Here is a 25,796-nt window from a genome sequence, read left to right as displayed (position 1 = left end):
GATCATCCCTCTGATTCCCAGACCTTTCCCAGGCAGGGAAGGAAGACAACAATTTACCGTAGGAATTGTGTCCACCTAAGGAAAGACAGCGCTGATAAATATAAAAGAATAATGATGCCATTAAGAAACGTGAGTCATCTGGGTGATGGGAGCTGGCATCCCAAATTGATTTTCAGGCTTTGAACAATTCCCAACATGTAAAACAGTTGAGAATATTTAATTTTCCCCTCTCTCCACTCATAGCTAATTTGTATCAGAGTTGGACACGGAAAGATCAGTTGATCTGAGCATGGCAAGAGACCCTTCTAACAACCAAGCAAAGGCCTAAAACAGTAAATAGCATGGGAAAAGGCCGGAAAAAAATGGTTCAGCAAGCAACTGCACCATAACACAAATGTCTGAAAAATTAAGATCCCACTTCTGCAGTAATGTGGACACTAACGCAACATTCTGCTTTGTGCTGGTTTCAGTAATATTTCTGCTGACAATCATGGGGAAAAGAATATGTAGCTACTAATGCTCCCTGCTGGGCAAATATTTGCAAAATGCTTCCTCTGTTCCTGCCTCGTCATAGCAGCAGAAATCCTGCCTCCTTTTTTTTTTTTTTTCCAAGCAAATAAAGCACCTTCTTCTTATCTTTGGGAAAGGAAGTTGGGAATGCTTCTGCCTGATGAGGAGGGTGTGTGTGAGAGCACGAGAGGCAGAGGGAGCCAGGAGGCATCTTCTTGTTAGGAAATACTGGGTGATCGGGCTGCGTGGCATTCCTCTGAGATGAAAAGGCACACAATTCCACAATTAAACGAACACTGGGAGCAGGTTTGCAGAGCGGAGCCGCTCAGCAGCTAGACCTCTGCTTTGCTCGGGCCTCGCTGTGATTTACGGCTCACTCTTGATCAAAACCCAGAGAGGGTTTTGGCTCTGAACCCTGCAAATGCTCTGTGTGCCCCGGGCTGGGCTGTGTGTGCACAATCATTGCAGAAGGCAACAGGGTGTAGGTGCAGACCGAGCAAGACCGAGGAGGGAGCTCGCTGGGCTTGCATGGCACCAATTCGGTGTGTGGCCTTGGTGCTGCTGCATGTGGCTGTGCTGGAGAAGGATGCAGGTTCCTCGCAATGCTGAGCTGGCCCTGAACTCTTTCCAAGCTCGTATTTATGGCTGGAGAGAGTGAGTTAGTCAAGATGCACCCTGGGTTTAAGGGTTGGTCCCTGCTAAAGTGTCATGGCACGGCGAGGCATCAGAAAAGGGGCAGCCTGCGTTTGGACTACTGAGTGTCTCCAGGCCTAGAAATGCCACTCAGTGAGCTCAGGAAATGACAGTGTAGGTAAGAAAAGAGCAGAGTGCTCAGAGAGCTTTGCAATTTTTTATTTTTTTGCTCAAATTGTATGCAGGCACGAAGCGCATCCTGCACACAGAGGAGTCATGGAGCAGCTGCCTGCTCCTCTACCTGGCTGAGGTTCTCTTCTCCTTCTCATTTTTAGCATTCCTCTACTTCTTGAACCCCGACCTTGTTCTCCTTATGAAGTGAGGGGGAGCTTAGGTCCTGGAACAGACATGGGCAGCCCAGGACTGATGTTCTCATCAGGAATTTGGATCCCCCCTCCAATGACTGCAGGGAGAAGGCTGCCAGAGATGCTTGCTGGGAGTGAATTCCTCACATTCCTACCTGGCCTGGCAGGATGATTCAGAGAATAAAACCTGTGACAGCAAAGGCAGGGGAATAAAATCTCTTCCCAGGTCTTCTGAGAGCCGTTAAACGAGAGCCATTAAAAAGGAAACCCTCAGTGCCCTGAAACCTGATAGATACTAAGGTGGACTTGGCTGTGAAGTTGCTACTGATGGGTGGCACGGGTGGCACGCGCAGAATGTCCTCAGGCAACAAATACAGCCCTTGCTGTAATGAAGTATTCACGGAATTCGGGAAAACAGGTTTTTCTGTTAGGTTTTGCCTTCCCTGCTGCAAAGGTGGCGTGCTCTTCCTCCAAACTGATCAGTGCAGGGTAACTCTCCTGCTCCAATTTCCTGGGGGAGGCAAAGCACTCTAATTTTTCATGGGGTAAATCAGGCTAAGACAGCAACGGGGCAGAGCATATGCATTCACCTCACCCAGCTACACTGCAGTAAAACCTAAGGTTTTCACAGCTCTGTTCTTATCTCACTGGAAAAAAAAATCACATTTTCAAAGCAGAGAGGACTAATCTTCAGTGCCTGGAAAAGGAATCGAAATGGCCCCTTACAGATGCCAAGACCAAACTGCTCAGACTAAATGGCACTTATTCAAATTTGCTGTCTATCATCAGTATTGCCTCTGTGAGCAGAGAAAGTAAGTGCAAAGCGGTGCTATTTCATCTAAGTGACACTGAGCTTTTCCCTACCAAGTCATGGTTTGCCCTTGAAGATGAAAAGCCATAAAGCTGAGAAAAGCTGATGGATACAGCTTAGGAGCAAACTGGAGCTGTGCTCAGAGGAGGGCAGAAGCAATCAGAAATTCAGACAGCTTTTAAAAGGCAAATGAAGTTAAAAAAACAATCAGTCACAGCCTATCTTAACTATACGTTTTATTGCAAAGTGAATCATTTTCTCAGGGTTTCAGGAGTAATGATGACCTTTTGCAGTTTTATCTGTAATTTTACAGATGTTGTCACTCGGCTGTAATGCTAATTTAACCAGGCAGAGAAGGACCCACCTTAACAGGAATGCAGAGAGCAAAGTGAACCAAAATGAGGATCAGAGACATAATTCATATGGGATTCTTAATTTGTTCTATTACTCTTAGAATATGATTTATTAGTGGGATTTTTGTTGTTCACAGGTACCCAGTAATGCCTCACATCACGTCGGTTTCATCGTTCTATCAGATGCATATGGGTTTCAGGTAACCAAGTGCACATGGCACCTCTGTAGCAATAAAGATAAAAGGACTGTTGCCTTCTGGAACAAGGCTCTGATACGACCTGTGCTGTATGGTCTCATCTTTCAAGTGTTTGTCACAGGTATCCTCAGCTGCTGTGGTTTCTGATGAATGCAAGGAGTGCAAGACAGTCTGTGAGCACCAGGCTTGCTCTGAGACACATGTGGGGTCAAGCCCATCATGGACTTAGCTGCAGTGATGCCTTAGCTTGGGTGGCAGAAAGGGATTGCAGTGCCAAAGCAGCACAAATAGCGGTGCTTCTGGTCACTTAGAGAAGAAAGAAGATGGTTACCTAAGTAAGTGTAATGGTAAAATGGGAAAGAACTGGGCAACGTTTTATGTAACCTCCTAACAGGCAGCACTGGTCTGTCTTTCTGGTACCACAAGGTCTTGTCATGGAGATGACAACATGGCAAGAAGGAAGCACCTGTAGGTGCTCGGAATCGACATGGGAGAGTTTCAAATGCAGAGGATGATCTTCTAATCTCAAGATATGATGTCAGAGAAACTCAGTCTCCAGCCGGAGACAGCGCACACAGTGGAGACAACCACAGTGCGTTGTAATCATGCCTGGAGCTGCAGTGAAAGGTCTGCATCCAGACCACCATGTTCTCTATTTGTGGGGAAAATTAGCTCCTCTTACGCCTCCTTTGTGCTACAGAGGGCCTAGGTAGGTTGGCGCCTGAAGGAATCTAAGTGAGGGTCTTGCACTGGCTGCTGTGGGATGGTGAGCAGCTTGTGTTGGTGGGGGCTATAGACCAGCTGAGGACGGCAAAGGAGTTGCTATAACGCCATTCGCCATCATCATTTTCAGACTCTTTGCCCTTTTCTACCTTTCCTCCCAGGTGAAAACTATCCTGCCCTCATCTCTTCCGCTTCCCTGGAGTTTCCAGCCTGACTCATCCTTTGGCCTCCCAAGCCCTCAATTTTGTGCTCCCTTCTCCAGGCTGAAACGGTGACAAGTTTCACTGGCCTCCTTTGGAAGTCCCCCTGCCTTGGGGTTTTTAAAGAGGAATCTTAAGAGTCCTGCTGGGAACTGACTCAGGAACACATCCTTGGGGTTGTGCCCCATCCAAGCCCATTGATCTGCCACTGGGACCCTGGCATGGAGGCACTAACAGCCCTAGGACCAAACCGTTTCTCAACACATGCCTCCCAGATGTGTAACTGTCACACGGGAACTGTCACACGGGAAGCTTTGAGTCCTCCCATTGCTCCACCAAGTGTCTGCATCGAGACCACCCAAAATCACCAGGAACAAAACCAGACAGAACAATAACTGCAAACCTCCCCCTAGACATTCAAGTGGAGGGAAAATGTATTTTTACACATTGGATTTCCTCCTTTCCCGCCCCCCCTTTGCCAGCATCACTGTTGTACGATTTTAAAAGTGCCTCATTTGAGCATAGGAAACAGGCTGTAGAGAATCAGCTCAGCTCTGTCAGAGCCTGGGGACAGAGTGAGGCTTTTTTCCTGCCTTCTGTCTTGCCATCTGCATTGCAAAGCTGGGAAATTTCTGTTGTTCTGAGGTGCTGCCTCTGCAAGCAGTTGTGGTCACAGCTTCTATTTCTACGCTGGCAATTTTTGACATACGCGGTTTTCTTTCTTTCTTTTTTTTGGGTGTGTAAAGAAACATTCCCCCACCACACTGGTTCCTTTCAGCCCCCAGGGAACTGGGGGCTCTTCAAGGCCCTCTTCAAGGCTTTTCCCTCGGGAAGGGGCCCCGGCCTCTCGGGACGGTTCGCGGTGGCCGGCGCCTTCCCGCAGGGAGGCCGCGGAGCCGGACACGATGCCCCGCGTCGAGCGGCAGCGGGAGGCCGGGCCAGCGCGGGGAAGACGTCCAGATTTGAGCGGGGAGGAGCCAGGGCCCGCGCGACGCTGGCGCTGGGGCGCTCGGCCTCAGTCGAGGCGCTGGCGCGCGGACGCCGTGGGGAAATGCGCGAGGAGTCATCGCGGGGAGGCATTTCCAGCCCAGGGGAAGGAGCGGGCCGCTGAAGGGAGCTCACGGCAGGGCTGTTGGAGCAGAAAGCACAGGGAGCCCCGCGGCTCTGGCTCTCCACCCCCTCCTCCACGCTCGCATCTGGGCACAGCTGTTTCCCGGAGCCCGTCTGCAGCTGGACGCCGCTTTGCAGCAATGGAAGCGAACGGCAGCTTCCTCGCTTGCAACAGTAAGTCAGAGAAATGTCTTTATGCTTCAGCTCTCTCCTACTCGAACCAGAGCTTTCTTTTTCCTCCTCCTTCCCCCTGTCCTCTTTGCCACCCTGTGCAGTGTGAAACCCCATTTACAGGAGGGTAACAAGTGATTTTTTCTTTGTTACTAGGGCTAGCTGTGTTGGTAGGAAGAGTGTGTTGGCTGATGAGAATATGCAGGTCCTGAAAACTTGATCCAAATCTCCTCCCCTTTCTGGGTGAGACAGCGAGTGGGACAGATGCTCAGCTGGGTAAATTCCTGGGTCTCGGGGGAAGACAGTGGGGCTCAAACAAATCACCCCCAGCTTGGGAGCTTCCTCCCAGACTCTCAAATACTCAAAAAAAGTGAAATAATATTCCTAAAATAGAAAGAAGCCTTCCTGCCCTTTCAGCGAGTGAGATTTAGTCTAATCATTACAGGGACTGGGAGGCTTGTTTCATAGACAGGGCAAGAAAACATCCCTTATTCCCTGGTCTGACTTTCACCTATTGATTTATTATCTCTTCCTTGTATTTTCCTCACTCTGATGAGCAGAAACAATTCAGGGCTGTGCACAGCTATCGCAAATGGTTTGAAAGGGGATACTGCGATCCCACAGAAATAGGAAGTCTCCAGTGCTTATTTTTTAATGAGATGCTCGTTTTCTTAGTGTGGTAAAATAAAAGCAATCAAATTAACGCAGCAGTAAGTGCTTGTTCTTAAATATAAATAGTTAGCACTACTAGGAGAAATGTGAAAAGGCTCCCCCGGGCTCAAGAGCTCTTCCCTCTGATTTCCCCCGATGTTAGAAATCTGAGAGGAAGGTGAAACAGAGGTTAATGTTAATGTTTTTTGTAGGTATATCATTCATTATACAACCGCTGGGGAAAGAAAGCTAGAAATACATCTGGAACTATTAAAATCTTTCCTATTCTGGCTTGTAGGTCATTTTTCAGTGAGTATTATTTAGTCTTCTGGGGTTAGGAAACGACAGGAATTTGGTGGCTGCTTGTTTTTCTGTTTTCTTGTCAGAAGTAGAAAAGCATACCAGGGCTGGATGAGCTAAGTTTAAAAATATACATATTTATGTATTTACTGAAATTCCTTTACACATAGACTCACAGTGGCGAAGTAATTTTGGATGCCCCACTACGTAGACAAAAAGTTGCTCACGTATTTATTTGTGAGCAGGAGCAGACTTGTGCTATGTAATTTCTCTGAAACTGCTTGACTACTATAGTTTATAGATGTGGCTATGGCTATATGCTGAGACGCCCTTTCTATCCATGCAGTGAAGCTATAGCTTTAATACATGTGTTTTCTATATCAGAACTAACCACATACGCAAAATCCTATTGCAGTTAAATATTTGACAGTGAGTAAAAGATTTCTTTTTTAATAAAGAAATGATATATTATTACATATTTCTCATTCATATAGAAATCTAAAAATATTTTATATAATATCCTCAGGTAACAAAAGTGGATTTTACTGTAGATGAGAGCGTGTGAAATGTTTTCAGAGCTTTTTTTGACTCTGAATTTGGATGGAGATGTGAGACTTAGGATGAAAACTCAGCATGATCCTGTCCGTTTTCTGTAGAGTCAATGCAGCTACTTTAATTTAGTTGTCTGTGCCTTTTATTTTGAACGTGTTTGAGTCAGCCACTTGAGCTTCTTGTTGCCTTTTTTTTTCCTTTTTTTTTTTTAATAAAGAGTCATCTGCATTTATTATGCAATAACGTGGCTGGGCTATTAATAATCTTGATCTTGACTCATGAAGCTGGCATGACCCTAAACTGGGAGCCCTTGTGCTCACAGAGACTATGGAAAGACTAATTTGCACCATGCCTTATTCTTACACACTGCCCTCTTCATCTCGGACACTGCTCACATTGTGTGCGCAGAGCCCCGCGAAGGGGACGCGCTCTGTGGCAGCCCAGGGTGAGCATCAGCAGAGAGGCAAGAGCCATCCGCTTCCTCATTCCTCCTGTCAGCCAGTCCCAAGGACTTCTGCTTGATTTCAATTTCCAAATGAGTCATTTCCACCTGCCCTGTAGCTGGGAGTCTGGAGGAGTCTCCCTTTGGGAGCTGCACCCGTGGGTGGAGATTGCTGCGATGCTGGGGATGAGATGGGATCTGCTCTGATGAAGCTGGAGCATTGCTGCTCTTGGGCCTGCTGAACAAAACCCTCCTTGCACACCCGGCTTGGTGCGGAGGATGTTACAGATGCGTTGCATGGAAGGCTTTGAACCGGAGCATTACTACGGGTGCAACAGAACGTGCCATCGTGACACTTAGCAGGACATGCTCTGCAAGCTGGCCCTGTTTTCAGACAGGACAATAAAAGTTGTCTTGGGACATTTCTGTTCTCATGCAAAAACTGCTGGATTGGCAGTTGGAGTGCTGCTTTTAGTAAAACTAAAGCACACATTGGTTTTTAGACTCTGTTGCCAGTATGCAAGGCTCCAGCACAGATGAATAGGGGCAAACAGATGCTTTGATGCTTTGGAAAAACATATTAAAATGAGGAACAGAGAGGGAGAAGAAGGAGAGTAGTTTTCCAGTCACTTGGAAAACTACTGCAGGTAGCTGAGATCAAAGCCAAGCGCTGGAAGAAGCAAGGAGAGGTGCATGGGTAAGAGATGGCTTGGGCAAGACCTGAAGCTCTGCTAACTGGATGGGCAGCTCGGGAAGCCAAATGTGGCCATGATGTGGGAGCAAAATATAGTTTCCCTCACATGAAGGTAGAAATATATAAACACGTATTTATGAGGGAAAGCCACAGACAAGCACGTACTGATTTGTGAAATAGCAAGTCAGGAAGTGCAGGGCCTTCAAGAAGCTCTCCTGAAGGACTATCATAGCATGATTGCTGGGCTAAACATTGCAACACCCAGGGTGGATTCAACTGGATAAATGTGGGTGTCTATGTGAAATTTTAGGCTTATAGGGATTGAGATAGGCGAATTGCACTCCTTTTGTTTCTGCTGGCATGATTTCAGTGTGCTGTAGACATCTGAATATAGGTGAGACTAACCCCTAGCCCACATGTCTCCTAGGTCCTTACTGTAGGCCAAGGGTCTCAGTCCTTTCTCAGGCCCACCGGGACAAAAAGCTGCAGACTTTGAGTTAAACAGGGACATTTCACTTTTGCTTTATTCAGATGGAAATTTTCCCACAGTTTCTTCTAAACTTAGATGATCCAGTATAAAAAATGTGTCTGCAGAAATTGGACTGCTTTTAAAGCCCTTTGTGCAGATACACAGTGCAACTCTCATTGCCTATTGCTAGCTAAATTTAGAGTAGTGAAATTCCAGATAAGTCAGTCAGGAAAAAGAAAAATAAGATTTTTTTCCTAATTTTGCATAATTTAATTAACCTCTCCCCCTCCCTCCTCCTCCACTGATACTGAATGGCAAGAGTGACCTGTATTTGGCTTGCAGAGAAAAAATCATCTCCTGATGCAGAAGTTGGCAAAAGCTGTAAGGGATCAGAAATTGGAAGCTGGAACCCAGCAGTTATGTTATGAAGAGAACATCTTCACTGCCAGCTGCCCAGAAACATGACTTAATGCATAGGGAGCAGTTATGCAAGAAAACTGCACAGGTGCTCCTTGCTGCTGGTTCTGATCTTGTCTATCAAGTTGGCACCCTCCTATTAAATTACTTTCCTCCCACCCTTTTCACATCAAGCTGGAAAGGCTGTAAGTTACTGTGGCCTGTGTGTTTTCTGGTGCCTCTCACTCCATTCCAAGCGAAAGGACCAGTGCCCTTTGGTCTGCGTTTGAGATCCTGAGTGTAATGAAGGGGTTTTGCCTGGATTTCATCAGGAGCACGTGGAGACAGCGCTGGCTTTGGAGTGGTCACTGCCAGTGCCATGTGTGGATACAGGCATCTCGGGAATGACCCCGAGTGGCAGAAGTATTTCTGTAGTTTTTTCCAAGTAAAGGTCACCCCTCAAAGCGATTTGTCTCAACAAGCAGCCTGGCTCTTTTCTAATAGACAGGGCCAGGGCTCTGCACAATGTCAGCTCGCAGCCTGGCATGAGTTTGGCCTGGCTGCTAATGGCATGGGCCAGGGACACTTCCCAGTGGGCAGGATGGATATGAGCAGCCTGTTTTGAGGAAAGATGGCAGAGCAGTGTGGACTGATCCGAGCAGAACCAGGGGACAGGTTGCTCCTCCCAGAGACCTTAGAGCAGGTGAGACAACCAGAGCCTAAGGGGCCTGAGGAATATTGAGCTGGGTTTCAGAGCACCAGAAACTGACCCACCATGTGGCTTTTTGCCAGCATTTTAGGCGCTGATTTGGAGGACAATCCCATGACATGCTCCTTGCAGGGACAACCATGTGAAACACCAAGATTCATCCCAGTATCACTTGGCCAGACCTCTGAAGCACCCCGCAAGGGTAGCCGAGCAGGAAGAGGAGCTAGGGTAAGGAAGAGATAGGGTTGCTGATGTGGCTGCGTGCTTCGTGGAGAAGCCCATTCTCAGTGTCACCACAAGGTGGAACTTGGTACATATCACATGCGCTGAAGATGCATCCACGATAAACAAGCAGAAGCATCTTTGGCTTGAGATGCCTCAATATTATGATCCCAGCACCCATTCCCTGCTCCCGGGTCCCACAGACATAGTGAGAAGGGCAAAGCTGGTGCAGAGGAGCCAGTGGCATCTCTTGGTGGTGGGTAGAAACTGGCTAATGGTACCACTGATTAGGAAAAGCACAGGGGAAGCCAACTGATTTCTCTTTGCTTGAGAAGTTTTGTGCTTTTCCTGAGCGGCCACTGCCCAATGCTGGCTGTGCTTGTTTCCAAGCAGCCAACACGCCAAAGATACCACCCATCCTTGGTGTGCAGTGCTGCCAATGTAATGATCATCAGGCTTTGTTTTCCATCGGGAATGATGCCCCAGCTGGAGAACTGCTTCTGAGGGCTCCATCGCCCTAATGAGCAATGGCAGTTTGTTACATTACTACAGACCAGATGGACCATGGCTTTTCCAGACTGTCATGAGCTCTGGCTGCAGCTGGATAGAGGACTCCACACACAGAGGGGAATACACAGGGCCAGATGCTGCAGTTCAGGTGCTGAACCCTACTGCTCTTTTGTAAATAATCCTATGGCATTTCATTGCGGAGGAGTGAGGGGGGTGAAACTACAGTGTTCCTTCAGAAAAGTGTCATGTAAAATAGACATCATTCCTTTTGGTGACAAAAACAGAGCAAGGCACAACCTTTGACCTCTTAGATGGGGAAAATCTCCCCCTCAGATGGGATGGGTGTGTGTTACATCAACCGCTGGAGGCGTTATTTATCACGGCACAGGAATTTGGATCATACGCCTGATGCAATGGGGAAGTGATGAGGTCACCAGCAGCACGAGCATTTTATTTCCAGCGCCAGACTATCCCAAGCCCGGGCGAATCAGCAGCTGCCACCTGCCTTCTGCCATGTCCCATGTCATTTGTGGTGCAAAGAGGCTGCAGTCAGCAGAAGGGCTGCGTCGTGTTTGGGGCTGCCAACAAGCCCTGGTGGCAGTGGGGAGACCGGTTCCAGCCCTAAAGAGCTCAAAGTCAATCTGCTTCTTCCTCTGTCAAGTGGTGATAGAGCTTCCTGGCCTCCTTTGCAGATGTGATGGAGATTAATTTGTGACTTTTCTGGAAAACTGAAGAGCAGCCTGAGCGTTATTAGCTTTCTCACACCGCCTATTTCCTACCAAACTCTCTGGCCTTTCTTTCTCTCTCAAGTGCCTGTTTCCTTCATTTCAAAGTGCTTTGCAATTTGTTCACCACGTTCTGGCATTGATTTGTGTTTGCTCCATGAGTAACCCCGCTGGAATCGATAGGATGATTAGCAAAGCCCTGATCTCGGTGCATGGGCGTGAATAACTTTGCGCATGTGACTGCTACCATTGATCTCAGTGAGGTTGGTCACGTGCATAAAATTGCAGGCTTGAGTCCTTGCAGGTTTCAGCCCTAGTGAGGTGTTATCCAAGTAAGGGTGTGGGAATTTATCCCGAAGCCATTTGCAGGAATCACTTCCTTCGGCACAGCCGTGTGACACCGTGTCATGTACCATGTAACAGTCGCAGACAATGGCCTGTGCCATGCAGTGTCACACATACCCATCAGGCTGCGTTTATGAGATATTCCAATTTCTTTGAACAGCCTCAAGACCATAATAAATCCCGACGTGTTGTTTCCCAGAGCAGGGCGTTTCTAGCCCAACGCTGCCATCTTTGTTTTAAAAACAAACTCATGGTTCCTGCCTTCTTCCTCCAAAGTCCTAACAACAGCAGCCCTTCCTATGTGGGAGTCAGCAAGGGTCCTGTGTTTTGTGTGTGTGTGAACTCCAGGGATGACGAGAGCAGAACGTTCTCCAGGAGCCTGCGTGGCTCTGAGCACCGGTGCCGCTGGCGCCGTGTATCGGAGCTAGTAGGAAAATGAAGTGGAGGGGTTCAGCGTGCTCCCGGATGGATCCCTATGGGAGATTCGCTGCTGCCGGGCTGGAGAGCTGGATGCACAGAAGCAAACTCCGTTGCCAAAGCACGGGAGATGACTCTCTTCCCCGCTCCTTAAATAGATCAGTTCTCTCCAGCACAATGTGAAATACGGGACGTGCTTGGAGCCCGCTAGCTAATAAGTATCATCTTGCCATTGCATCATGCTGCTCTCCAGCTCGCCAGGGCATGAGCCAAGCCCGCAGCTCTCTGCAAAACTACAGCTCCAACATCCACCTCGCGTGCGTGGAGAGGGCTCAGAAGGGTGGGAGCTCTCCTCACCACCTGGTTAGTTTGGCAAGGTGCCATCCAGAAAGCACCCTTACTCTCCTGTGCTGTGCTTTACAGCTGCTCTGTGTAAATGAGGCACGACTGCCATGTACTGCTGTGCTGAGACCATGCAGGGGCCCTGCCTCATCCTCAAGAAGTTTTGTATACGAGGCACATGTCAGCGATCACTTTTTGATCCTGTCCTTGTGCTGGTCAGGTAACCAGTGCCAGGTGCTGGTCTGTGAGCGTTGGAAGGGCTTCCCACAGAGTGGGTAGAAAGGAGGGGCGCGAGGCTTGGGCTGGAGAGCTCCAAAGGCCCCTCGCAACCTGAGTTATTCCGTGCGCCCTGTGCGTTGTCGCAGATGGCGATGAAGCCTTTGCTCCGTGTCAGGCTGCAGGATGAAGGTGGGTGACGCTGCAGCCTCAGAGCTGTGCTGAAACGCAGGGCGAGTGACTCAACGCGAGTCACGCTGGAGATCCCTGGCGGAGAACAGGCTCACAGGCGCTTTAGGAAAACGCTCCTCTCTAGCTGGACAAAAGAAAATCAAAACACCGTTTATGGACAACTGGCTACAGCAGCCCTGGCTACAAGGTGCTCTCAGCCTTCTCTTTGTGTTCCAGGGGCTACTAGCGGCGCAGCAGAGCAGCCAAGGTCTCTCGTGCGGGGGCACCTCGGGGCAGGGGTGAAAAGCCCTAGGCACTGTGTAGGAGCCACAGGTGACATGTGGGGACCCCGCACCCCTCGGAAACAATGCCCAGAAGTGGCACCGCTGTCGGGAAGCTTCCTCCTTCCACCTGGGCGGCTGCCAGCGGGAGCAATTTTGCAGCCGGAGCGGAGCGTGCGGCCGGTGAGCAAGCGGGAGGAGAGACTTCCCACGGTCCCACCCCCGCCGGCCCCTGCCCTCCCTCCGCGGCTCCTGCTCCCAAGCTTGAGACCGGCTCCCAGATGCCCGCGAAGCCCTCGGGGGCTCCTGGGGCCCCCCATCCCTGCCGGCACCTGCTGCCCTTCCCTGACCGCCGTGCTGGACCATGCAGTGCATCCGGAGGCAGCCGAAGCTCAGCGTGTCCCAGGAGAACCTGCTGCAGGAGCAGAGCCGCAGGGTGGCCGCGCTCAACGGCGCCAGGCTGGGTAAGGGCAAGGAGGCCACGTCCTCCGCTCCGTGTCTGCCGCTGGTCTCTGCAAAGAGGCTCTGCTCCACCCTAGAGGCGGCTCCAAGGCTGTTCTTAAGCTCCCGAGGTTTCTTTTCCCTTCCTTTGCTCCCCTCCAGATGGGCAAGCCACCACCTCGGCGCTTGAGGCATCGAAGAAGGTGGGAGCTGAGTGGCAAAGGGTCGTTTTCCAAATCTCCCGCTGCGCTTTCGGAGCTGCTGCTGGAGAGCGTGTTGGAAATGGCAATCCTGCCTGATTTTCCTGGACTCCTCGGTGGTGCATTTCCAGCCCGGGGAAGTGCTCAGAATACAAACAGGAAACCCAGGGAGTTTCATAACGTCTGCGCCTGGCTCTGAGCTGGGTCCTGCTCGCTGGAGCGGCGGCCCGAGAGGGCAGGCGGGAATGGAACTGCCTCCCTTTGCCCACAGCAGCGCCCTGGATTGCATCCACTGACTTCAAAACTGGCAAGCCTGAGTTGTGCCTGGTCTTAAGCACTCGCTGGAAGAGGGGGGAGAAGGCAGGAAGAGGCTTGTTTTATAGCAGCTGTAAATCCGTGCGCTTATACCGGACCGGCAATCCGTGAGCGAGCAATGCGGAAAGGCAGCGACTCGCTGCCTCCTATGAGCCTGCTCCTGGTGTCTTCCTGGTGCTACCTGCTGCTGTGACAGCTGGTGTTTTATCCTGTTGCCTGCTGGCTCTAAGCCTGGGATGGATAACGCACAGGCTAAAGTTTTTGGTGTCTTTGTGTCTAAAGCCTCTTTGTGCAGGATAGTGACTTTGCACTCGCTGCAGTGCCGCTTGCTTAAGGCTCTCGTGCCTTAGGCAAAGGCAGTCTTCCCTCTGAACTTTATGGTGCAGTAAATATATTCTGGTTATGAAGTGTGTGGCATGGAAAGTGGAGAGTGGCCCTTGAAATGCACGTTGCAATTTTGGGTGGAAATGCGTGTTTGGTATTTTGCACAGGGTGCTGAGCGAGATGCAGCCCTTGCTCATGGTCCAGGCAGGATCTGCACACCTAGGTCAGTGTGCCGACTGCTCTCCTCATGCCCGGCGTTGTTTTGTACTTGGACACCAACTGCACAGCGGTTTGGGATCTTTAGATGTGTGTGGTGGCAACCCAGGCTGCTCTCAAACCAAAGCTTCTGTGTCTGCGAAACCTGAGCTTGGCAGAGCAAACCTCATCCACTCAGCAGTGTTAGGGAGCGACTCAGGAGAAAAGCCTGAGATGTGAACTGGGAAAAGATGTTTTTTGGGGAGGAAAGCAATTCAAAGGACAGTTTTAGAGTATTGTGCCACTGAGGGGTGTTTGCTGTTGCCCTATTACCAGATCAATTATGGTGATCAATTCAGATTAATCTCTGGCCTGACCAAGACCATTATCTGCCTGTTAGATGGGAACAGAGAGGTGAAGTAGACCAAGGACCTTGGTGTATGAGAGAGGGTCCAAAGCAGTAGCTGTCCTTGCAGGCTGGTTTAGTCATCTGAGCTTGAACTCCCCCTGCATGGACACTGAGCAGGCCTGGGACCTGCCTTGCCCCCCAGTTAATAGGATGGATCCCCCTTGTCCTCTGGGCCCACATGTTCCTGGTTTAGTGTCTATGATGGGTTATTCACAGCAGAGGTGATCTCTGGGTGGCTGCTGCCTATCCCAAAGGCCCTGGAGGTGTCACAGCTTTCCACATCAAGGGAATGATGGAGCTGCTGGCACCCATCCTGTCCTCTCCTAGCCAAACACATCACCTCCTGGAGGTGAACATGTCTTCATTCGCTCCCTACCTTCTCTGGCTGCCTTCTGACCCAGGCTCCCTGCAATCTCTGATCTTTGCCATGGTTTCACCACATACCTTCTTTCTTCTTTCCCTGTGCTCTTGCAAAGTGCAAGGCAAAGACTTCCTTTGCCAGATGATGTCTCGATGTAAGAGTTGACTGCATGCAGAGGCTCAGGAAAACAAAAACATGAAGCTGTCAAACCCTTTCTTGGACAGTGATGTATGCTATGCACCCAGGAGGATGCTTCTAGCTAGCCGTAAGGGATCCAGGATGTATTATTATCATTTAATTCTTCCCTGGGGACCCATGGAGAGCCCTGAGGCTGGCACTGGAGGGTGAGTAGCTAGCACAGGAAGAGGTTGGATACCCCAGCATGCCTTCCTTTTGGCTTGGTCCATAGACACGTCAGCCAAGGATAGATGACAGGGCTGTTCTCACCCCATGGTTGAATCCTCTGAAGAAGAAAAGGAGCTTCAATCCATGCTGAAGACCGGCTGAGCTGTGCTGGCTGGAGGGATGAGGGGCTCTCAGTTCCTGCTGGTTTCCTTCTTGTGTGGATCTGGCTGGGAAGAGAGGAACCTGCCCTTGACCACTGCCTGTGGCCATCTAGGTTTGCCCGAATGACCTGATATTCTCACAGACAATATCTGTTCTGTGATTCTGTAATACGTGGCCTTTACGTCCATGATAAGCCTACTGGATCACACCTTTATGCTCTCAGTCCCTACAGCAGAGGCCATGCGTTGTTTTTGTAGTGCCAAACACAGACAGCATAGCCCATCATCGATGCAACCATTTAGCATGTTCAGTGTGGTACGTCACACGTGCTGCGTGGAGCGTCTGTGTAACCAACCATTTCACAGGTAACGGCGATTTCTCATTACACACTTATGTGCATGTGCACCCATGGCTTTCCTTCTGCTCAGGTCATCCTAGGATGGCTCATCCTCCTCCTATCCCATAACAATACCCTGCATGGTTGGGACCTAAGGAAAAAGAAGGAAAGAGGCCAGGAACCAGAACAGAGTTTTGTGGGTGATGCAGACAAAGAGGAAACTTTCCCCCTTAACCTTGAGGATACCAGAGTAGCATTAACTAAGCCTAAATCTCTGTTAACTCCTCTGATAAGAAGGCATTTTCTTCAGCAGGGAAGCCTCGACACTGCAGTTTAACAGACCCAGGGCCCTGTGATGCTGCTGTGGTGTCTGCTCTTCCCCATGGTGATCTGGCTTCTTGTAGACCTATGCCTTTGCTTGAAAACAGTAAAACCAAGGAGGTTCCAGATGCCATGGCTGGGGTGACTCTTTTACCCTTCTGTGCTTGCAGGAAGTGATATTTTTATTTTCTCTGTGATTTTCTTTCTGAAGTTTCCAGAATTGTGCATATCTCCCTCTCACATCTACTCCAGACCAGACACTGGGCCTGAGAGGCCAGGGGATTCTGAAGCTTAGGCAGGTGTTTTAATTAATGATATAACTAATTGCATGTAGAGGAAAGAGAGAGGCCACAGCTGCCTTTTCAGGATCTCCAGCTCCTATCGTGCTGTGTCAACTCGTGACACCTCAGCCTGGCTCAGCTCCAGGCCTGCATTGTGGCATCTTCAAAATCAGGAAAACATCTTGAGCTCCTCAGTGGGTGAGCAAAACAGACCCCTAAAAGTGATCTGTGACAGAGATCCCAGGCTTTTTTGGCAGTCTAAAATTCTCTCTTGAAACCCAACTGTCCCAGTCACAAGCACATGATGCTGCTCTTTTGCTGCTGCAGCCATCATGCACCTTGGTAATCTGCAGCCCACCAGCTACCCCTCCTCTGAGCCCAGCTTAGTTGTGGTGTCCTGAGGTTAGAGGCAACTCTTGGATCTCATGTGGGGCCTTGCTTTTTAAGCAGAGCTGAAATGATGCTTGGTGGTTTATTAATTTGCCCTGTTAAAATAGCAGCAGCTCAAGGGTGTGTCTTCCAAAGAGGAAAAGCCAGTGGCCCTGGGGGAACTGTCGTATAAATGGTTTTACATCGGCTTACTTGTATTTCTGTTTTGTGTGACCCTGCATTATATTTACTGGGATATATCCCAGGAAAGCGAGTGGCAGGTGGTTGCAAGTGGCTGAATGACAGTTGAATGAGCTGATGGACAAGTATTAATGACAGTTGTCTGCATCACCAAGATAAGGTTAGCAAAAATCCCATTGAATCAGGACAAGTTTGGCAAGTGCTGCAGAGTTAAATGGTGTTGCACCAGCTCTGAAATAACCCTTCTTGCAATGTCAGAGTCAAGATGCCTATTACTGAGAACCCAGAACGTGTTTCTCATGTTTCATTCTCTGGCCCTCCCCAGCCCACACGCTCCGGATCTGTAATTAATGGTTGATTTAAGGGGCAGATTCTCCAAGGTAGTTAGGTATGTAGAAGTCATATACTACTGCGATTCAAAGCTGTAGGAGGCTAATTCTCTGTTTTGAACGTTGTGGTAGATGCTCGATGCCAGTTTAGATGTCTAAGTGCCTTCCTGAATCTAGCCTAAAACAAGAAATTGCTGAAGTTCCTAGCGACAGAGCTTTGGTTATTGTTACTTTGCATTGTAGTGCTTGGTATATTTAAATAAAGTGCACTTTATATAAAGTGAATGCTAGCTGGACAAAGAGGGGAAGACATCTGCTACTTAGTAGATGCAATGCCATCAGTCACTGCCCTTGTCTATGTATGTTGTAATATTCATGACATTGATCTTCAGAATTCCCTGGGTGGAGTGGAGGGACCTGTTTTCCCAGAGAAGGAAGAGAGGCATCTGTGTATATCCCTGTGTCACTGCCAAAGGATATCCGTGATAGAATAAAGCTGCTATCTCTTGAATTTCCTGACAGTGCTTGAATTGCAAATTACCCAGCTCTTCTTTGTCTGCTTTTTTTGTTAATATGTTTTTGTTTTTGTTCCGTCCTATGTTTACTTGGAAGAAGGTATTTTATGTTTGTGAACCACCTGGGAATTCTGGCAATTCGCTTGGTTACCTCCATCTAAGAATAAACGAGTGGTCACTCTAGTGAACATAAAATGTTGTGTAGCGGATTTCTTTCTGTCTTCTGCTGTCCTCTTCAGAGCTATCTTCTTTACTGGAGTGGTCTCTCTATATATTTGCCTGCAATGTCCTATGAAGGAACAACCCTGTGTACATTATTTCTTGTGTTGATTCCTGTAACCCAGTCAATGTTTTCTTCACAGGCCTGAAAGATGACAAGGATCTGAAGTTCCTTCTCAAAGGCAGCCAGCTGATCAAAGTGAAGTCAGGTTCTTGGCAAAAGCAGCGGTTTTATAAGCTCCAAGAGGACTGCAAAACCATATGGCAGGAATCAAAGAAGATGCTGAGGACCCCAGAATCACAGACCTGTAAGTATCATTCCCTTCACCACATGCATCAGGCACTGTCTATAGAGAAGGTTGCTTGGTCCAGGGCATTTATCCTTGCAGTGGGAAGGCAGAGGTTCGAGCAATGGGGCCAGATCCTTCACACCTTGGCACCACACAAACTGACAGATGGTGTCAGCTCTGAGACAGCTGAGGGGAATCTGCTGAGTGAGGATTGGCCACGTTTCCCAAGCTGATGAGCTATCACTCAAAGCTGTCATGAAGTGGAAGAGTAATAACCACAGGGGCTGCATGGTGTGATGTAGCATGGCGTAGTGTGGAGGGAAGACCACACCAGTGGCAGGTGGGACAAACTCTTGAGGAAACAACAGCATGCTGAGCTCAGCAGTGATTCCCAATTTCCTCCTAAGAGTTCAGGTTACTCAGGTGTCCCTGTGGTGGTACAGCCAACATGCCAGATGTGAGGCTTGTCTTGCACATCTGCAGCATCATACAGTGAATTTTGGTTGTTGGTTTGGGCTCTGCCAGGATACTGCTTATCTGCCCTGCAGCTCTTAGGAAAGCAGGACAACGTACAGTCTGGTATTGAAACCTCAAAAGGAAAAGACACTGATGTGGAGATCCAAGGGCTTGCAGGAGATGTCTTTGGAAAGCAAAGTCTGTTCTCATCCTTACCCTGGAAACTCAAAACTTGCCCCACTGTTGTCCATGACAAAAAGTCCAGATACAACAGTCACCACTGCAAGAACATGGGGAAAAAACATTTAGTGTCAGCATCATCAAACTTAGGATCTTATTACCCAGGGCCTTCTGGTCCCTGCTGTTGAGTTAAAATGGAACAGTGTCAAACATCAGAGGGAAAGGAAGACACTCATTACAACAGTGGTATGAGGCAAGGTATGCATCTGTTTATATCTGTTATATCCTTTAATATTCTTCTGCGCTGTTTCTCTGTCATGATCATCATAGACTTTTAAAGACATGAGGTTAATGAATAATTCTCAATATAGTCTATAGCATGCTGAAATGTGAGAGCACTGTTGTCCTAGTTATTTGCACTTTTTTTTTTGCAACAACTAAATGTGTCTAAGCAAGGGGTGGGTCTTCCAAATTACCTCCACTCCTACAGTAAGTGTCACTGAGGTGTGTGAGATCTTGAGCCAGAAGAATAAGGTTGCAGGGCAAAATATATTTGGTTTATAACCTTCGCATTGCTGCACTTTTCACCTGTGACCTTGGGCAGCTCATTTAATCTCTTTTTACATCTTTCCCCCAGTTTAACAACACGCCTTTCTTCTCCACTACCTAGCTGTATTTTAAAAGGCTTTGGGCGAGAGACCCTTCCTTTTTGTGCATTTGCACGTCCAGCACAGCAGGGCCCTGAGCTCCACTGAGCCAGTTAAATACTGATGTGATAATCCATAATAGCAACAACAAATGTGAAGGCCTTAGTGAATGTGAATGCCTGCTCGGTTGACCTCTGTTCTGTTTGCAACTGAAGTCCTTGCCCAGGTAATGTCTTGTTACAAAACAAACAAGGGTGTGAGTCGAGAAGGAGGAACTTTCAGAGCTTTCTTTCCCCTGCCAGCAATTTCCAAATTATGGGGGCTGAGTGCTCCTCTAGCAACAACCTTGCCCTCACCTGCAATCCTCTGCAATAACTGCACAACCAGCAAGTCCTTGTGACCTGACTGCGGGGACCTTGAGATGAGCTTAGAGAAGCGCTCTTTGAACCCGCTGCTTCCCTCTCCAGGGCAGTGGCACAGAAAATTGCACTCACTATAATTTATTATATATCAAGTTACAGTGAGAGACCTGCAGTGGGACCAGATCCTTTGAGGTGGGTGTTGCGCACAGGCTGGGTATGTGCGTGCGTGGGAAGCGACTGCACGGTCAGCAAGGGTGTGGATTTACATCGCTCAAGATACCCCAGATGTTTTGTTAGCTGGTGGCAGCTAAGGTAGGTGGCTACATTTCTGGAGATGGTGTCAATGACACTGCAGGCAGGAGAACTTGCTGTGCCCTGGGAGTGTCCTAAGTGCAAGAACAAAGGCGGACTAATACCAGCTCGCCCCCACACATATTGCTCTATAATACCTGCACGGGAATAGGTCCCTCCCAAGAGAAAGTCTCTTTTATCACTGGGATAGGAAAATCATCCAGGCAGTCAAGGCTGAGGTGATCTCTGCCATCTTGAAGAAACAACTTCTGGCAAGGCCCCAGCTCTGTTGATTTTCTTGGACTTGCTGACTTTCTGTGCTTGACTTTTACTCAACCACCTCAGGGATGCTTTTCACAGACACTGTGGGCATGCCTCAGCCTAGAAGTCAGTGGTAGAAACCAGCACTGTACCAACACCTGCTGAGTCCCCAGGCCATCCACTTCCCCACAGTTGTCTGCTCTGTCTGTCCTCTAAGTCCTTCCACCTCCAAGTTTTCAGGGCAACCACTGGTTTTGAGTTTGATTCTCAGGATTTCAAATTCACTAGGTATTAACTGCTCTGGATTTCGATACGGAGATGAATTCCCCAGTTGACACTGTGTCTTCTGATAGACTGTATTGCTGTGGCTGCTTTTTTATTTGGCCGTATGTGTGTAGTTGAAAAGCAAGGAGTGTGGGATCATGAGTTGATACACAGGATCAAGGGCTCCAGGGTGAGACTCTCCAGAGAGTTACACTTCCTTGCTAACAGACCATAACTTTGTCTTCCAGTGCAAAGCCTTTCTAAAACTGCAGATAAGCTGCCTTTCATAGGGAGGAAAACGAATGAGTAAAATGGAAACTGGGAGGTCTGGGCAGCAGGTCTAATCTTATCTGCAGCAGAGCTGAGAGCAGCCAGATGGAGGCAGCTCAGAGGAGTGAACTCTGGATAGGGCGAGGGTTACATTTTTATTTGGACAGTTTCCTGTTACTCCAGTTACTGCATACAGTCATACAGAGAGGCTGTTTGTAAACCACTGTGTGGCTGTGTTCATAGAAGATAAAACTGAGAATCTCCAGGGCTAGGCAGAAGAATCTCAGCATCTTGAACTAAAGACATAACAAACATAGCAGGGTTGTCACAGGCACAGATAGTTGCTTAGGTCAGATGCAAAGGGACACAGTTCTTACCTTGCTATGCCTTTATTTAAAACAAGTAGAACTTTATATTGGCTGTTGTCTGGATAGCTGTATTCCCCACAAGGCTTTTTGGAGGCTAGGCTGCCATTACGATGTAGTTCCTACACAGGTAGAGCATAATATTTCTTCTCCATATTATCCATAATCCATTATTTTTCACTATATTCCTTTTAGGCACAAAGGACCAGATTTTGCAAATGCATTGGTAGGAAGCTCTTGCATTGCCCTGTGGTGATGACTGCCTGCAGGCAATGCCATCCATCCCTACATTGCTTTGCAGCAGCCCCTGTTGCAAACTACCTCATTAAGAAACACAAAAGTGATGTTGGGCCTCTTGCATGGTGAAAGGTTCAAGTACAGGTCCAACATGGACCATGTACACCTTCAAGCAGCTCCCACCACTCCCAAAGCATTGGGATCTTCCTTGTTGGCAGGATAGCTGTGCCTCCTCCTGCTCTGTGGTTATCACAGAGATGCTGGTCCATAAGGACTTCTGTGCTCTCTCTTATCTTAAACAAAGTGTGGAGCTAAAGTTGCTCAGATGCTTCTCTGGACTATTAGTCTTTTATGCATCATACTCTAGGAAATGGAAAGGATCCCTGGGAAATGGAAAGAAAGCTTTGTACGCTATGTTTTTCCCTAAGGAGAAAAAAAAAAAAAAAAAAAGAAAAGAAAAAGAAAATTAAAGAAAAGAGATTGGCTTGGGCCTGAGAGAACGGAGTTCAAGTGGCAAGTTAACAGTTTTCAGAAATAAAAAAGGAAAGGTTTGTGCAAGGATCTGAGAATCAGCCAGTTCTGTAACAGCCAGTTCACTCCTGAGCATCTCTCTGGACCAGTTGCAGAGGGAAGGGATCCAGCAGGGTGCAAGGGCTCATGTCCAGGGAGCAGCAACCTGTCACCATCCCTAACACAATCTTGTTCAGCTGCGGTCAGATATCAGGTCTCATCTGTGTGAGGAAAAAAAAAAAGGAGCAAAAAGCCATATGCTGCTTTCAGCTGATATCAATTTTTAAAAGTCTTCTCTTAAAGAAGTGGAAATCCCTAACGTGAGCTCACTTAAGCCAGCATTAACCCCTTTAAAAATCATCTGCATTTAAGATTTTGTAGAGAGGGTTGAAAACCTTACAGTGGAACAGCATTTTGAGCTTTTGGTGGAAAAGACAAGTGCTCAAAACTGGAAGAGAAAGCCTGAATGATTGATTTCGATTTAGGGCTCCTACCATGGGGCCTCGAAGGAGCTGGGGCTTTGCTACCTTCTGCACAGAAAGTCATGGAACAAATTAAAGAGATTTGGCTGAAATATTTAAATTTATGGCCAAAAGCTTTTTTTTTTTTTTTTTTTTTTTTTAGTAAGAGTGAGTTTTGGACACAGCTGAATGAGGAGGGCTAAAGTACTGAATTACTGGGCAGTGACACACCTATTTAAATCAAAACATTGTGATTATTTTCAGACATGAAATTGATACTTGGATCTAATGATTAATTACCAGTTGGTGTTGTTGCTTTTGATTTCGAACTGTATAACATGGTATTTCTGTATGGTTTAAACACAATGCAAAAACTTTATGTTTATGGCCTGCTACCAGTGCTCAGCAGGAAGCTTTTCCCTTTATTCTTAAGTTCTTGTGAAATTTAGGAACGCCCTTAAATTGCTTAAAATACCCCGTGATGAACATACCATGCCATTTTTGTGGAGGGATGAAAGATTGCCTCCATCGAAAAAAAAGTACTGGACTGGCTTTCAGAAGAACAGAAAAGATGTAGGGTCTTTCCATGATTGCTTACGTCAATAAGTAAAAACTTTTCCTTGTTTCTGTGCATCTGATATGTGCTGAAATATGTACAGATTGTTCAGCAATCTGTATACACACAGCAGGGAGTTGATTTTGCCAACAGCTTCTTTCTAGAGATGGGTGGGCAGTTTCTTTAGGAATTGATGCTTCATAGTCAGATGTGTATTTATCCCTGGAAAGATATTTGCTGATGTGAATGTGTTATGCAAGGCGGATCTCAGCTGTGAAAACAAAACTGTCTCTTTGTCATCTCATTAGTTTTTATCAAAATCACTCATCCTATTAAGCAAGTCATCTCAAATGCAGAATTGGCTTTTGTTGTTGTTGTTTTTATCATTATTATTATTTAATTTTGAAACAGGTCACTGCATGCATTGCTGGGACCATTTTCTTCGCAGGCAGTATGCTGAAAGTTATTGACCTTATTCTTCATAGCATATGTTAAATGCAAAGATGGATGGGCTGAGAGCCTTAGATCCAAATTTAGGGGCAGAGTAATAGAAGGAGAAGTACAAACCAGCTGCAGAAATAGTTTATGGGGCCCTGACTGTGCTGTCTGGGAGGAATGTAAATAAAGATCGCTCTATTTACATCATCACTCCATACTGACAGGATAAAACTGGATAAAGACCTTATACAAAAAGTTTTCTCCTAGTAGATCTGTAAAATTGCACGCCCATTAGATTACTGGCAGTCATCTGGTGACATGTGCCAACATGCAGCGGATCTGAAGTTAAAACACAGTGCTGGGCAAGTCAGAGGGGGACAGAGGAGCAGTGACTGGATGAGGAACCAGCAAGTGAGACCATGGGTAGTACAGCAGGCCAGGAGAAGAAGGAGCAAAGTGTCCAGGGTTAAGAAGAAGGCAGCACAGTGGGGTTTACAATAAAAAACACCCCTGGACCATCATGGGAAAGCATCTCTCAGGTGTTAGATAACCTTTGGTGTTCCCAGTGCAGGGAGTTTATGGGACTTCAATGCCTGCTGGCTGTAAATGTCCTGATCCCAGCTACACTCAGCCATAAGCATCAGGTGCAAATGAAAGCAGCTAAAACAACTTGTGTCAAACTCTGTTGAAGTTGTGGCTGGGGAGGGTTTGATCTCTCTGCAGATATGCAGTACTGTGGGGCAGTATGGTGCAAGCTGTTACCACCTGGGTACATTTCTCATCTATGTTTCTTGCCAGCAAACAGAAATGACTTACTGAGGCTGCTGGAGTGGATGGAAGAAGACAACGTGACTCAGTGCCACACTGCAGAGATCACTCATTTTTGGAGGGGAAGTAGGATAATGAAAGGGAGGGATCTGAGGGCTATTTCCTCCACAGTGAAAACTGCCCCCCTCCCCTTATGAGTAACTGAAGTGCCCATGCATTGATGCTTCTCTTCCTCCTTATCAGCAATGGCTTCTCACCACAAGAATAGGGAAGCACTTTCGTAGGTTTAGTGGTTTGTTGGAGGAATAGGTTCAGTTCCTCATTTTCTGTCTTCTCTGTAAAGCTCGCGATAAAGCATTTCCTCTTGAAGGGCTGTCTGTCCAACCAGAGGAAGTCTAAGAGAGGGTTCTTTCTCCATTCCTCCCTTTTTTTCTGTATTCCTTGGGGTTAACATACTCAGAGTTCAGTCTGGACACTTTACCATAGAAGCAATGACTAGGGAAGAGAAGGATATTAAACCTGGAGCAGAGGCCAATGGCTAGGGCTCACCTCTCAAGCAAACGCTATAACCATTTGACATGTTGACAAGGTCCTTCTGGCTCTTCAGCCCTTGTATTTTTGGCTGCCTGATGGCTCTTTGTGCGTACATTTAGCTTGGATGCACTCCTGAAGCCTGACAGCTCTGTGGTTGCAGCTTTTGGGCTTATCTGAGGCTTGAACTTTTGTCCTTCTTCCAACTGCTTCCTCCAGGATTGATTCCTACACTAATGACCATCCCGTAGACATGTATGGCTGCAACTGATGCACAAGGGTGAGTTTGGCTGTGCCTCGTGGAGGGTGGTCAGGCCAGCCAGGGAACTTGCAGGAACAAGGAGGGAATCTTTCATGCATGGGTTGTTCTAGGAGATGACATAACTTCTGGTGACTGGGGGAGCTTTCGGGTCAGGGAGAGGTACAGGTGAGGCTCTACATCCGTTCAGCAAGTTTTCTGGGGTCACGGTTTTGGACTTGAGCACTTGCAGACTCTTCAGTCTCGTTAGATTCACATCAATGTGAATTATGGATTTTATTTTCCTTTGAAAGAGGGACGCTCCTTGACCTTCTGCAGTAGGTTAGAAGTTTGCAAGTATAACTCTGAACACCTGGAAAGCCACAGGAGCAGAAATATAGTCCAAACAAACACCCAAAAGACACACTGTGGTTGCTGGAAAATGTCATGGCTGTCAAGGTGGTCTCCTGCATTCTGCAGGCTTGACTCATCGGCTGGCTCTTAATGCTGCATTGAAATGAGAGGCTGGGCAGAGAATTGATGAGGGAGGTGCAGGAGGGCAACATTGAGTAATGTAAATAGAAAGGAGGGATAAAAAAAAACAGATTTCTTGTCTCCCTCTGACTTGCTCAGACATGTGTAACCTCACTGACCCCAGGGAATGCTGCTGTATGTCCCTGTGAACCCACATGCAGAGGGGAGAAACCCTACTGTTAACTGTGGCACTAGCTGAGCTGCATCCATGGCAGGGGGAGGCTGGCTTGGATGTGACCTGTTTGGCCTGATGATGAGAGGCCTGGAAGGATACAACATCCCTTGTGTCCGCTTTGTG

General features: G+C 47.7%; 1 protein-coding gene across 2 annotated transcripts in view; it reads left to right on the top strand.

The window, feature by feature from the left end:
• The first annotated feature begins 4,931 nt into the window (after window positions 1–4,931).
• The window catches only part of PLCD1 (phospholipase C delta 1), a 51,234-nt gene continuing 30,369 nt past the window's right edge, over window positions 4,932–25,796 (top strand). Inside the window, exons 1-2 of one of the 2 annotated variants that reach the window (XM_088534810.1) lie at window positions 4,932–5,076; window positions 17,983–18,147. In XM_088534810.1, coding sequence (XP_088390936.1) covers window positions 5,043–5,076; window positions 17,983–18,147 — 199 coding nt within the window. In that variant the 5' untranslated portion in view covers window positions 4,932–5,042. Of the gene's footprint in view, window positions 5,077–12,879; window positions 12,980–17,982; window positions 18,148–25,796 lie in introns of those variants that run through there. The other variant, XM_088534809.1, reaches the window with a different exon arrangement.

This window comes from Tinamus guttatus, unplaced genomic scaffold (assembly GCF_059628265.1).
Source record: "Tinamus guttatus ecotype Peru unplaced genomic scaffold, ASM5962826v1 Tinamus_guttatus_pri_ptg000599l, whole genome shotgun sequence".
Taxonomy (NCBI): domain Eukaryota; kingdom Metazoa; phylum Chordata; class Aves; order Tinamiformes; family Tinamidae; genus Tinamus; species Tinamus guttatus.
The sequence above is the reverse complement of the archived record's forward strand: the minus strand, read 5'-3'. Positions and strand labels throughout refer to the sequence as shown.